This window comes from Hyla sarda, chromosome 2, assembly GCF_029499605.1.
Source record: "Hyla sarda isolate aHylSar1 chromosome 2, aHylSar1.hap1, whole genome shotgun sequence".
NCBI classification, from domain to species: domain Eukaryota; kingdom Metazoa; phylum Chordata; class Amphibia; order Anura; family Hylidae; genus Hyla; species Hyla sarda.
In genome coordinates this window covers 196698111-196712163 of record NC_079190.1, presented here as the reverse complement: position 1 = coordinate 196712163, position 14053 = coordinate 196698111, and the positions used below count along the sequence as shown (strand labels likewise).

At 42.0% G+C, this 14053-nt stretch overlaps 2 protein-coding genes across 5 annotated transcripts in view; one reads left to right on the top strand and one right to left on the bottom strand.

The window, feature by feature from the left end:
• The window catches only part of TMEM182 (transmembrane protein 182), a 33174-nt gene extending 23779 nt beyond the window's left edge, over positions 1-9395 (bottom strand). The window contains exon 1 of one of the 3 annotated variants that reach the window (XM_056556103.1): positions 9356-9395. The gene's annotated coding sequence lies outside the window, so the exon portion shown is untranslated. Of the gene's footprint in view, positions 1-6084; positions 6142-8552; positions 8666-9355 lie in introns of those variants that run through there. The other 2 variants (XM_056556101.1, XM_056556102.1) reach the window with 2 other exon arrangements.
• The window catches only part of MFSD9 (major facilitator superfamily domain containing 9), a 33607-nt gene continuing 21937 nt past the window's right edge, over positions 2384-14053 (top strand). The window contains exons 1-2 of one of the 2 annotated variants that reach the window (XM_056556098.1): positions 2421-2542; positions 5913-5981. Coding sequence is in view for 1 of the 2 variants with exons in the window: in XM_056556097.1 (XP_056412072.1) it covers positions 2468-2542 (75 nt within the window). In the remaining variant the exon portion in view is untranslated. Of the gene's footprint in view, positions 2543-5912; positions 5982-14053 lie in introns of both variants that reach the window. The other variant, XM_056556097.1, reaches the window with a different exon arrangement.

Here is a 14053-nt window from a genome sequence, read left to right as displayed (position 1 = left end):
TGTTGATGTGATAGGGTATTGGGGATTTATTATTGGCATTGTGGTTTGATGGTCTATTGAGATTATTTTAAGGTACATTGGCACTGGGGTTGTGATGGGAACATTTTGATTAATATGGGGTACAGTGGACATTGTGGTTGCAAAGGGGACATTGTGGTTATTATGGGGGCACAGTGGACATATAAGGCTACGTTCTCACTTCCGTCTGTCTCCGGCAGTGTAAAGTCTGTTATTTTAGGATCAAGAAAAGCCGGAGAAAAAATCTTTTTCTCCGGTTCTTCTCTCCAAAAATAACAGCTGCTATTGAATACAATGGGGTCCACCGGGATCTGTTATTTGCCGATATGCTCCGCTATTACGGCAGGCAAAATGCAAAAAAATTTATAAAAAGAGGGACTTTGACGGACGAATTTGCTGGAACATACGGGCAGTATGAAAGGGGCCTAACATTCCTTTGGTAATGCAGCAATTTCTTGACAGACAAAACCACATACCTTCACACCGCATTTTTGTTTTCATTTAACATTTGTTTTGCTTTGTTTTTTTCTGGATACTGCTGTAAACGAAAGTTGCTGTCTGCAACCCCATTCATATGGACTAACAATATTAAATAAAAAGCAGGCCGTTACGTATCCGTTAGTGGTTCACTAACTGAACGGACTAGAAGGAAACAGTGAAATATATATAAAAACATGGTGTGAATGTAGCGTAAATGGGAAAATAATCTGCATCATTACCTGAAACTTGATGACAAGGGTGATAATTTCTAATGTGAACTGAGGTAAATATGTCCCATAAGGGAGATAGCACCTTGGCTACTTTAACCCAGCTGTGTCATGGGTCTATCTTCCCTGTTAAGGACCAAGGGTGTACTTGTACAGCCTGGGTCCTTTCCCTTTCTATAATGCGGGGCCATGGTGTCGGGCCCCACCTCTAACGACGGCAGGACTCGTGGCTAATAGTGTGCGGCACTGATCGGGTTGCAACACTATTAACCCTTTAGACGTGCCGTTCAAAGTGGATCGCTGCGTCTAAAGTGAAACTAAACTACCCCTGGCTTGCTCAGGGGGCTGTTTGCGACCGCCGCGGTGAAATCGCGGCATCCCGAACAACTGTATGACACAAGGAAGGTCCCCCTACCAGCCTCCTGGTGTCCGATCGCCGAATGACTCCTCAGTGCCTGAGATCCAGGCATGAGCAATCAAGCGGCAGAATCATCGATCAATGGTTTCCTATGGGAAACCAGTGATCAATGTAAAAGATCAGTGTGTGAAGTGTTATAGGTCCCTATGGGAGCTATAACACTGTAAAACGAAAGTGGAAAAAAAAGTTAATAAAGATCATTTAACCCCTTCCCTAATAAAAGTTTGAATCAAGTCCCTTTTCCAATGTAAAAAAAAAAACAGTGTAAATAAAAATAAAAATAAACATATGTGGTATCGCCGCGTGCGGAAATGTCCGAATTATAAAAATATATAATTAATTAAACCGCACGGTCAATGGCATACACGTAAAAAATTCCAAAGTCCAAAATAACGTATTTTTGGGCACTTTTTATATAATGAAAAAATGAATAAAAAGCGATCAAAAAGTTAGATCAATACAAAAGTGGTACCGCTAAAAACTTCAGGTTATGGCGCAAAAAATGAGCCCTCATACCACCCCGTATGTGAAAAAAAAAAAGTTATAGGGGTCAGAAGATGACAATTTTAAACGTATACATTTCCCTGCATACAGTTTGATTTTTTCCAGAAGTACGACAAAATCAAACCTATATAAGTAGTATATCATTTTAACCGTATGGACCTACAGAATAATGATAAGGTGTCATTTTTACCGAAAAATTTACTGCGCAGAAACAAAAGCCCCCAAAAGTTACAAAATGGTGTTTTTTTTTCAATTTTGTGGCACAATGATTTTGTTCCCCGTTTTGTCGAAGATTGTTGAGTAATATAACTGATCTCATTACAAAGTAGAATTGGTGGCACAAAAAATAAGCCATAGTATGGATTTTTAGGTGCAAAATTTAAAGACTTATGATTTTTTTTAAAGGTGAGGAGGAAAAAATGAAAGATGCAAAAACGGAAAAACCCTTGGTCTTTAAGGGGTTAAATACACCATGTTATGAGGATACAAAGATCACAGACTACACTATACACAGCTTGGAAACAACCACGTCACTCTATTTAGTGTTTCCCAACCAGGGTTTCTCCAGCTGTTGCAAAACTACAACTCCCAGCATTCCCTGGGAGTTGTAGTTTTGCAACAGCTGGAGTCACCCTGGTTGGGAAACACTGCTCTACACTAGGAAACTGACGGTGAGCTATGTATTGAGCTCTGTGTGCGCATGTGCAGTAAGACTCGGTAGTTTCCGCCAGCGTTCTCGGCAATTTCCGGGTTCAGTTCTGTTTGCAGTGGTTGTGCACTGAGCGACTACTCTGCGGGGCTCCCGTACAGAGGATGGAGAATGGGGGCTCCCAGTCCAAAGAGCACGCCGGGTGGGCGGAGCCTGCAGCAGTGCATACACTTGGTGGGCTTCTTGGTGAGTGACAGCTGGGAGGGGTGGTGTATGTTCCTGGACAGCCCGGAGTCACGTGGACATAGCCTCTCAGGGTTATACATTGTAATACATTGCTACTGCATGTGACTGCTTCCAGATCCTATTCTTTACATAGAGGAGGCTGGAAATGATCTAGTGGGGAGGTCTGCCCTTCATTGATCTCTAGGGCAGTGTATCTGTGACAGTGCATGGAACCATTTATCTATCTCATAGATTTCTATCTATCTCATATTTCTATCTATCTATCTATCTCATATTTCTATCTATTATCTATCTATCTCATATATTTCTATCTATCTCATATATTTCTATCTATCTCATAGATTTCTATCTATATATCTCATATTTCTATCAATCTATCTATCTCCTATATTTCTATCTATCTCATATATTTCTATCAATCTATCTATCTCCTATATTTCTATCTATCTCATATATTTCTATCTATCTCCTATATTTCTATCTATCTCATATATTTCTATCTATCTATCTATCTCATATATTTCTATCTATTATCTATCTATCTATCTCATATATTTCTATCTATTATCTATCTATCTATCTCATATATTTCTATCTATCTCATATATTTCTATCTATCTATCTCATATATTTCTATCTATCTCATATATTTCTATCTATCCTGTAGATAATATATTTTATGGATATTTTATATGTAGATAGACTGGTATATATAAATTCTGTAGAGTCTGCAATATATGTCTATCATCTCCTGTGTATCTACATTTCTGTATATAATCTATCTTTATATCTATTTATTTATCACCCACAGTAGTGGTCTCTAAACAGTGGCCCTCCAGATGTTTCAAAACTATAACTCCCAGCATGCCCGGACAGCCAAAGGTTGTCTATTTATACTGTAGATAGATACTGTCTATCCTCTATAGCAGAGCTCAAGAAATCCCAGGGGTCAGGTCACCATGGGGACTGAGAATATCGGTATGGCGCCTAGGATTTTGTCTGGCCTTTTTCTAAGGCTCCTTTCACACTGCCGTTGCGACACGGCAGTGTGGTGGCCGTCAGGAGTGCCGCGGAGAATAGCGGGAGAAAAAATACTGCTCGCGCTGTCTTTTTATCCCGCTATTCCTGTAAAAAAACAAACGGACCCCATAATAGTAAATGGGAGCCGTCGGGACCCGTTGTGCCTCGTCCGGATAACAGACGTTTAGGGTGCGTTCACACGCTAGTAGCGAGTTTCCCGCTGCGAGTTACGCTACCATTTATTTAAATGGGTCCGCGGAGAGTCCGCAAATCTGACACTATTGCGGACTGTCTGTGGACTAGGGATCGACCGATATAGATTTTTTTAGGGCCGATACCGATATTCTGTGACAGCCAATAACGTATACTGATATTCCAGTATAAGTCATCGGGCGCTTTAAATCAATGAACTGTAGCGGCTTTTGCGGGCCAAAGATCGCCGCCGCCACCCGCCTCTCTCCCCCTGCCTGTCCTGGGATCCGCCCTAGTCCAACCACCACCGCCGCCGCTGCCCCATTGCCACCACCCATCCCCGGTTTTATAATTACCTGTTCCTGGGGTCTGCGCTACTTCTGGCTCCGGCGGCTTCGTAAGCTGTCACTGTGCGCACTGACGGTGACGTGGCATCATTGCGCTGCGCAGTGTACAGCAATAGCGCAGGACGTTGCAGGAGCCAGAAGTAGCGCAGACCCCGTTAACAGGTAATTATAAAACCGGGGATGGGGGAGGCAATGGGGCAGTGGCGGCGGCGGTCTCTGGCCGGGATGGGGGGGCGGGGTATTATCGGTATATCGGCAAGGTAATTGCCGATAACGATAAATATCGGCCAAACGATAATCGGTCGATCCCTACTGTGGACCCATTCAAAACAATGGTAGTGTAAGTCGCAGCAGGTTTCCCGCAGCGTGAAACCCGCTGCTAGTAATAGCGTGTGAACGCACCCTCAAGGCATTAAAAAAGATAAAAAATTTGCCTTACGGTAGTTTTCCAGCTAGTCACAAAGACAGTGTGAAAGGGGCATTAGCTGTACACTGCAGGTATACATCAGGGTACCAAAACCTGTTCCAAAATATACCACAATGTGCCCATGACAAAGGCACATACACAAAAAAAAAAATAGGCCGTTCTAGACAGGGCGCAACAGCAGTGTGAAAGGGGCCTAAGCTCCACACTTTGGCTACATCGACATTTGCTTTCCATCTTCACTGTAAGGGCCGCAATCTGTCCTGTTCCCTGCAAGAGACGTGGCGCCATACAGGTGTCGCAGTGTTAGCAGACAGAGGACGCAGCAGGTGGTTTATTTAAGCTTGCATAAAGTGTGGGGTCTTGGGTGGCCGAGGGGGCTCCGTACACCTGGAGAGCTTTTTAGTTGACTAGATTTTTGTATACAGCAGAATGAAACAGACTGTTATGTGAACAATGAGAGTACCAAAAAAAAAAAAAAACTGTGTGAACCCAACCTAGGTTCACACTATGTTTTTGCCATACTGTTTTCAATCCGTTTTTCTAAAGAAAACCGCATGGCAAAAAAACGGATGGAACAGTATGGAAAAAAGTAAACCGTATACGTTTTTAAACAGTATACTGTTTTTAAAAGTGCATACAGTTCCGTCAGTTTTTATAGAAAAAAAACATACGTTTTTGAAAATTTTGTCCATTTTTAATGGGAGGGGTCTTGGGTGGGGACTTTAGGATTCAAATGCGCATGTGCAAAGTAAAAAACGTATACGTTTTTCCCGTATGGAACCGTATACATGTGCGTTTCCCATTGACGTCCATGTTAAAAAAAAAACGTATGCGGTTGAAGTACGGTTTTTAAACCGGAGACAAAATTGTGGTCAACCACGGTTTTGACTCTGGTTTAAAAACCGTACTGCAACCGCATACGTTTTGAAAAATTTAAATGGACAACATTTTCAAAAACTTATGTTTTTTTTTTTTCTATAAAAACGGACGGAACTGTATGCACTTTTAAAAACAGTATACTGTTTACAAATGCATACGGTTTACTTTTTGCCATACTGTTCCATCCGTTTTTTTTCCATAAGGTTTTTGATAGAAAACGTATGCGGGAACCGTAGTTGAAAAACGTACTGTGAACCCAGCCTTACATAGCATATTCCATATAGACCATAGGCTAAAGAAAGGCACGGATTGGCATTACTAGTCCCAAGGTAGACACACGGCAGAAAAAGTGCCCAACAGACTAGGAATCACAGACAGATATAGGATACTTCGGGGGGTGCACATCCAACAAAAGGTAGAGGCATATAGGTATAGTCATTCTTCATAAGGAAACATGGAAAGGTAGCATTCACCCTAAAACTTTCATTCTTCTTCAATAAAATAGACATGCCCAGGTGCTGGAAAGAGAGTCCATTTTCAGCACTAGGCTGGCTGACTGGCGCAGAGGCTAAGGGTGAGTGCTATCTTTTCATTTTTACTTATGAAGATTGAATATTCCTTATAGAAACAATGTTATTGATGGAGATTTGAGGACATAGGGGGAGATTTATCAAAACCTGTCCAGAGAAACAGTTGCTGAGTTGCCCATAGCAACCTATCAGATCACTTCTTTCCTTTTTGAAGAGGCCTCTGAAGAATGAAAGAAGCAATCTGATTGGTTGCTATGGGCAACTCTGCAACTTTTCCTCTGGACAGGTTTTGATAAATCTTCCCCATAGGGTGCACAAAACTGTACTTACTGCAGTAAGCTTTCAAAAAATTAGAAAAATTGCAGCTGGCGTTTCGATGCCATACGGTACATTCACATGCACGGTATCAGTGGCGGATTCGCTGCTGCAGTTTTCTTTCTGTTAAAGCTATACAAATATATAGCTAAACACAAGATCAAATCCGCAGTGGATACGGTGTAGGAGACCGTACTTTTGGGATAGGGTCACAAGTGGCACATCCGCAGCGTGCTTCCTGCAGCCGAAATTCCGCTTGCGGATTTCCCGCAAGTGGATTATGTTGCTACCCGCTGAAGTCAATGGGTTCCACATGCAAGCAGTATTTCAGAAGCGGGAAACCCACTGCGGATATGCTACATATGACCCTACCAAAAAAGGGTTTTCAGGGTCAATGTGTCCACACAGTTTTTTCAGCTGCCTTTTCAACTTCAAAAATTAAAAATTAAAAGCCCAAAAGGAGCCCCGCAAAAAATGGGAAATCCACTTAGTCTGTTTATCCTTTTGGTCCGTAAAACAAAAAACAAGCATAAAATACAAAGTGAGCATAAACATGGTTTAAAGGGGTACTCCACTGGCCAGAGTGGAACTAAATGTTCTGAACGCTGTTTTTGCGTTGTGGGGGTCGGCCACGCCCCCTGAATTCAAGTCTATGGGAGGGGGTGGGACAACGTGGTTTAAAGGGGTACTCCACTGGCCAGCGTGGAACTAAATGTTCCAAACGCTGTTTATGCGCTGCGAGGGTCGGCCACGCCCCCTGAATGCAAGTCTATGGGAGGGGGCGTGACAGCCGTCACGCCATCTCCCATAGACTTGTATTGAGGGGGCGTGGCCATGACGTCACAAGGGGCATTTAATACCCATGAACAGAATAGGCCAACAATATCAAATTGGTTGGACCCCAACAATTTGTCATTTTTTTTTATGTTTACTTATTGCGGACTATTAGTGGTAACACAACTAATTACCGTTTGGGTCCTTGCCACAAATGGCCAAAATTGCACGCAATTCCATGAATTTATCTACAATAGATTGTGTAGGGCTTGTCAAACAATAGACCACATAGCTTGGCAAAATACCATCCAACCAAAATATAGAAGTGAGATTTTAGATGCATGTCAAGCATACATCTGCTGGAAATATTTGTTTTAGGAAATATTTGCCTGCTGCCTAAAATAACCATTCTCTAGCACTTTTTCTTATAACTTAGTTTGTGCTATATGAATAGATTGACAACTGGGTAGTCCAATTTTCTTGTCAAAAGGGCAAATCCTTACAATAATTAGTCAATGCCGTCTGTGTCAAACAGGACAAGGACATATCCGCATGAAAACAGTGTAGCTTGTGGGACTACATTGTATCCGCTAATCCCATATACTGCTATGGGAGTTACAGAAATAACAAAGAACAGCCTGCTTAGTCATTTTTGTAACCCCAACCAGGCTGAACAGAGTCCAGAGGTCCAGTTCTAGAGGTTGTGGTCCCACACAGATATTTCTGGCATATTCTGTGGATGCGCAATAAATGTTTAGATTGAAAAGGGGGGGGGGGAGGGGGGGGACAAAGAGGCCTTGGTATTTTTTAGATTGCCAGGGGTCCCCTAAGTCACACCCCACCAATAATGTTATGGCATATGCTACCAATATTCCATAGCATTCTGAGATGAGACTACCTATTTGTACTTGATCTGTTTTTTTTTTATATTAAAGGGGTACTCTGATGCTCAGCGTAAACTGTTCCGAATGCTGGAGCCAGCGTCGGGAGCTTGTGACGTCATAGCCACATACCCTCATGACGTCACACCCCACCCCATAGACTTGCATTGAGGGGGCGGGGCGTCACAAGCTCCTGGCATCGGCTCCAGCATTCGGAACAGTTTGTTCCAAACGCTGAGCAGCGGAGTACCCCTTTAAGATTCCTGTACTTCTAGAAAGAAAAGAAAAAAAAAACATTTTAAGCAGACTCTTAATTCACTGAAATTGAAAATAAGCCACAACGTAAAGGGTTATATTTTTTTCTCTCCCACAACCTCCTTGATGGCTACAATGAAATGAACTGCAGCTACATTTAGCCATCAGCTGCTCTAGCTAACTCCCCAACCATTTGCCCCAGAAATACCAGCTGTGGAATCTCAGAACGCCAATGACTTGACTTTTAACAAGGCGTAGAAATAGTTTTAATGCTTTCTCTGTGTGTTTTGTGCTCCGCATTGACTTCGCTCAGGAGAGAACACAAGGAGGGAGATTTATCAAATCCTGTGTAGAGGAAGATTGTAGCAAACAAGAAGCAGTCCAGCTCACCTCTACCCTGATGGCCGCGCTCCGATCCTGCACCCAGCCAGTGCAATACTTGGAATGGTAGAAGCAGAACGATCCAGCGCTAAAGGCATAACTCAGCCTTATTGGAATGAACGGACAGGTAAAACACCAGGTGATAACACACCTTGGAGGCCATCAGACGCATTTCTGGAACATGCGCACCATTGTCGGTTCACTGAGGAAGGGCACGCATGCGCCGTAAACGCATCTCATGGTCTCCTAGGCATTTTATCACCTGTGTGCTTTTACCCATCTGTCCATTCCAATAAAGCTGAATTGTGCCTTTAGCAATGGTATCGTACTTCCTTTTCTGTAGAGAAAGAGTGGTATAGTTGCCCATAGCAACCTATCAGATTGTTTCTTTTATTTTAAAAAGGGCCTCTAAAAAAGGAAATAAGTGATCTGATTGGTTGCTATGGGCAACTGTACCACCCTTACTCTACATATGTTTTCATAAGTGATGACATGTACTGTCCAGCTGGACGTCCCGCTGTTCCTGCGTCACATAATCTCAGCAGTCTGCAGACAGTGGGGGACACATTGAATGCAGGCATGGTGGGACATCCAGCTGGACTGCACATGTTTTCAGGGGGGGGGGGGGAAGAAGAAGAAGAAGCCAAGAAGAAGAAGCCAAGCCCCTGTGATCAGCTGTTGTCTCAAGCCAAACAGGATCCCAGAACAGGCTCAAGACGGCTGTCAGCCATACTGAAGAGGAATGATAAACCTGGGGGGACCATAGAAATATCAGAAAAAGTTAACGATCTATGAAAATAGCCTTCCAGTACTTAGCTGCTATATGCTTCAGAGGAAGTTGTGTAGTTCTCTGCTGACACATTTGTCTGCATCAGGAACTGTCCAGACCAGGAGCAATTCCTTATAGCAAACCTCTCCTGCTCTGGACAGTTCCTGACATAGACAGAGGTGGCAGCAGAGAGCACAGTTGTTAGACTGGAAAGAACTACACAACTTCCTCTGGAGCATACAGTAGCTGATGAGTACTGGAATGCTTAAAGGGTTATCCAGGGATAAAAATAACAGAGCTAATTCCATCCAAAAAAAAAAACATCACATCTGTCTTTAGGCAGTGGGTGGTATTGCAGCTCTTTTCCATCGAAGTGAATAGAACCAAGGTGTAATACCACACACAACCTGAGGACAGGGGTGGTGCTGTTTTTGGAAGAAATTAGCTCTATTTTACTATCGCTGGATAACCCAGTTGATTTCAAACTTTTTTTTTTTCCTACGCGACACAACGTGAGTTGTTGACAATTATCACTCCAAATTCTAATCAACACATTATTTACAGTTTCTGTGTGTGTGGGTTTTTTTTTTTTTTTTTTTGTAATATCAAGAAACAGGGCAATTAGGACATAGAATGCAGATGAAAAAGCATTAACTACTCTTGCTATTACAAATTGGTGCTATGGGGATTAAATTAACCATGCCCTTAGTTTTGCTGATCCCTGTTATAAATATAAAAGTGTCTTTTTTTTTTTTTTTTTTTTTTTTAAGCAACTAAAGAGTCTGGTGATGCTGACTAGTGGTGCTGGGCTGCTGCATGCATGCCTCCTCCTGCCCTGCGTGATTAATGTACAAAGTTTGACTTCCAACCCTGAACTTCAATTAGTCAAAGAAAAAAGGGGGAGAGAGCAGATGTGCATGCAGCAGCTCAGTACCACAGTTTAACTCTTCAGCTGCTAACAAAAAAGGCACTTTTAATTACTTTACAAACAGCAAGTAGCAAAACTAAAAGCATGGTTGATTTTATACCCCTTGCACCATATGACGTAATTTTCAGTATTACTGTTCTTGTTATAGTCCACTACCAAAAAGGTGAATATTGGGGATTGCAGCTGTAGATGGAACACAGTTAGTATACATTCACTCATTCATATGTCCATAAAACTCTAAATAGTGTATGCCAGAAAACAATGTCCCCACATACATATGGTCCCTAAGATCAGAGCCTGTAGTCAGGCCATCAATATTTTCTTAGTGTTGGGTCACACACGACATTCCTGCTGATCAGCTGTTTGCCAGAGCTGAGGTCCCCACATACACAGTAAAAAGAGATGGAAGCAACCAACTCTGCACATTGTGTACTGGTGATGTTTGCTGTTTCTGTCTCTTTTTACTGTATATGCCGGCTGTGTTTATGTGACACAATGTGTTATTCAATAATTTTATAATTTAGCTGTTTTTTTTTTTTTTTTCATACAAGGATCATCTAAGGCGGTTAAAGTAGTTATCCAGGAATAGAAAAAGAGAGCTGATTTCTTTCAAAAACTGCTCCCCATCTGTCTCCTGGTTGGGTGTGGTTCTTCAACTCCGTTCCATTGAAATGAATGTAGCCAAGTTTTAATACCACACACAACCTGGGGACAGACGTGGACCTATTTTTTTTAAAGAAATTAGCTCTGTTTTAATCTCCCCTTTAACCCCTTAAGGACTCAGGGTTTTTCAGTTTTTGCACTTTCGTTTTTTCCTCCTTACCTTTTAAAAATCATAACCCTTTCAACTTTCCACCTAAAAATCCATATTATGGCTTATTTTTTTCATCGCCAATTCTACTTTGCAGTGACATTAGTCATTTTACCCAAAAATTCATGGCGAAAAGGGAAAAAAAATCATTGTGAAACAAAATCGAAGAAAAAACGCAATTTTGTAACTTTTGGGAGCTTCCATTTCTACGCAGTGCATATTTCGGCAAAAATTACACCTTATCATTATTCTGTAGGTCCATACGGTTAAAATGATACCCTACTTTTATAGGTTTGATTTTGTCGCACTTCTGGAAAAAATCATAACTACATGCAGGAAAATTTATACGTTTAAAAATGTCATCTTCTGAACCCTATAACTTTTTTATTTTTCCACGTACAGGGCGGTATGAGGACTCATTTTTTGCGCCGTGATCTGAAGTTTTTATCGGTATGATTTTTGTTTTGATTGGACTTTTTGATCACTTTTTATTCATTTTTAATGGTATAAAAAGTGACCAAAATGCGCTTTTTTTGACTTTGGAATTTTTTTGCTCGTACGCCATTGACCTTGCAGTTTAATTAATGATATATTTTTATAGTTCGGACATTTACGCACGCGGCGATACCACATATGTTTATTTATTTTATTTTTTTTACACTTTTATTTTTTTATGGGAAAAGGGGGGTGATTCAAACTTTTATTAGGGAAGGGGTTAAATGACCTTTATTAACACTTTTTTTTCACTTTTTTTTGCAGTGTTATAGGTCCCATAGGGACCTATAACACTGCACACACTGATCTCTCATCCTGATCACAGGCGTGTATTAACACGCCTGTGATCAGTGTTATTGGCGCTTGACTGCTCCTGCCTGGATCTCAGGCACGGAGCAGTCATTCGCCGATCGGACACCGAGGAGGCAGGTAAGGGCCCTCCCGGTGTCCTGTAATCTGTTCGGGACGCCGCGATTTCACCGCGGCGGTCCCGAACAGCCCGACTGAGCAGCCGGGTCACTTTCACTTTCACTTTAGAAGCGGCCACCGCTTCTAAAGGGTTAATACCACACATCGCCGCGATCTGCAATGTGTGATATTAGCCGCGGGTCCCGGCCGTTGATGAGCGCCGGGGCCGACGCGATATGATGCGGGATCGCGGCACGATCCCGCTTCATATCGCGGGAGCCGGCGCAGGACGTAAATATACGTCCTGCGTCGTTAAGGGGTTAATAGTGTGAGACCTACACATGGTAAATGTTCTAGCTATGTTCCAACTAAATGTGTTAAAAGGGCAATGTGTCTGTCAAAATGGTGACTGAATGACACGGCCGAGCATCTTGCATTGTAGAGTAGATACATACAAACTATAGAAGCCAAAGGATAGAAAACAATTTTGGAAAACCAATAAAAAGTACATTCAAAGGTGTTCCTAGCCTTTAAAGTAAAATAGTTGCCATGGCAGCCCATTGATGGTATCTTGGAAGCAACAGTACTTGTGAGCAAGGTGTTCCCATAAAGGCTGTAAATAATGTGTTTATTATCTGAGAAAACTAAACTGAAAAGGTGAGATGCGAGCTCATATTGCTTGTCTGGTCTGCTAAAAAAAAAGTCAAGCTGGCTCCTGGAGTGATGTCACTTTTGTCCATCCCTGGCTACAACTGATATTAGCACCCTGGTAATAAAATCTACATTTAGGGCCACATCCTTATTTGCTGGCTACCATGGCTATGTGTGGTCTACAGTGAAGCCAGATCAGCTCTTTAGCGGTATTGAAGGTCACCTAAAAGACATATTTGTGATTTACTATTAGCTGTCAGAAGGTAATATATAGAATGGAGAATGACTGCAGTCCCTACTAACTGGCACTGTCATGATCTCTTCTTGGGGTGGTACAGGTTTAACACACAAAATGACCTTTATACATTACTATTTTTACAAGTGTGGTTCGAAGAACCAACAACTGTTCCTTGTATATTAATTTGTCTTTAATTTGTAGGGAAAATGTCATCAGCGTCACCCACACTAACCTGCTGGTACATACTAATAGTGTGGGTGACACTGATTATATCCATCTTTACCTTTTTATTTCTGTGTCTTTGTTACTAAGATATGAATGTAAAACCCATCTGCCTCCCAGAAATTCTGTTGTCCAGGTGCTGATGGGGTGACAGAAACCACTCAGATGCCGCAGTCACAATTTGAATACAGCACTTAAAGGGGTAAAATTACAAGGACCGGAGATATGGATAAAATGTGTGTGTGTGTGTGTATATATATATATATATATTTATATATATATATATATATATATATATATATATATATATATAGCAGTCACTATAGGAACTTCAGCACAGAACTACTCAGGTGTGGTGCGACGTAACCCCCAGTGTGCCACACTGGATCCACATAAATCTTCCTCCACTAGGAAACAGCACCCAATACGAGGTCCAGGTAAAGTGCAAGCTACAGGTTCTTTATTGCATCAAGAGAGACAATGCAACGTTTTGGCTAGCAAGCCTTTTTCAAGCAATGCTTGAAAAAGGCGTGCTAGCCTAAACGTCATATTGTCTCTCTTGATGCAACAAAGACCCTGTAGCTTGCACTTTACCTGGACCTAGTGCTGGGTGATGTTTCCTTGTGGAGGAAGATTTCTATATATAGTATAAAAAAAGAGGTTTGCAGCAGCACACATTGGTCAAAAAATTGAGGCTCTTAGAGCACCTTTTGATCAAAACGTGTCCCCCATCCACCACGGGGAGGTGGCCTCATTTAGGATGGGACCCTAACACAAATTCTGAGCCTAACGCTCAGATATCAACTCACCTCTGCTGGGCATATAGCCTCTGACTGGGTGACATGCTGGATCCATAAACAATTTAAAACTCCACCTGTGAAAAAGGGGGAGGGGTGCACAGCTAAAGAGGGTGCCATTCCCCCTGAGTTGTAAAAACAAGCAAAAGGGCCGTGGCCACGCACGGCATGTGAGCGGATGTGTCGCACGG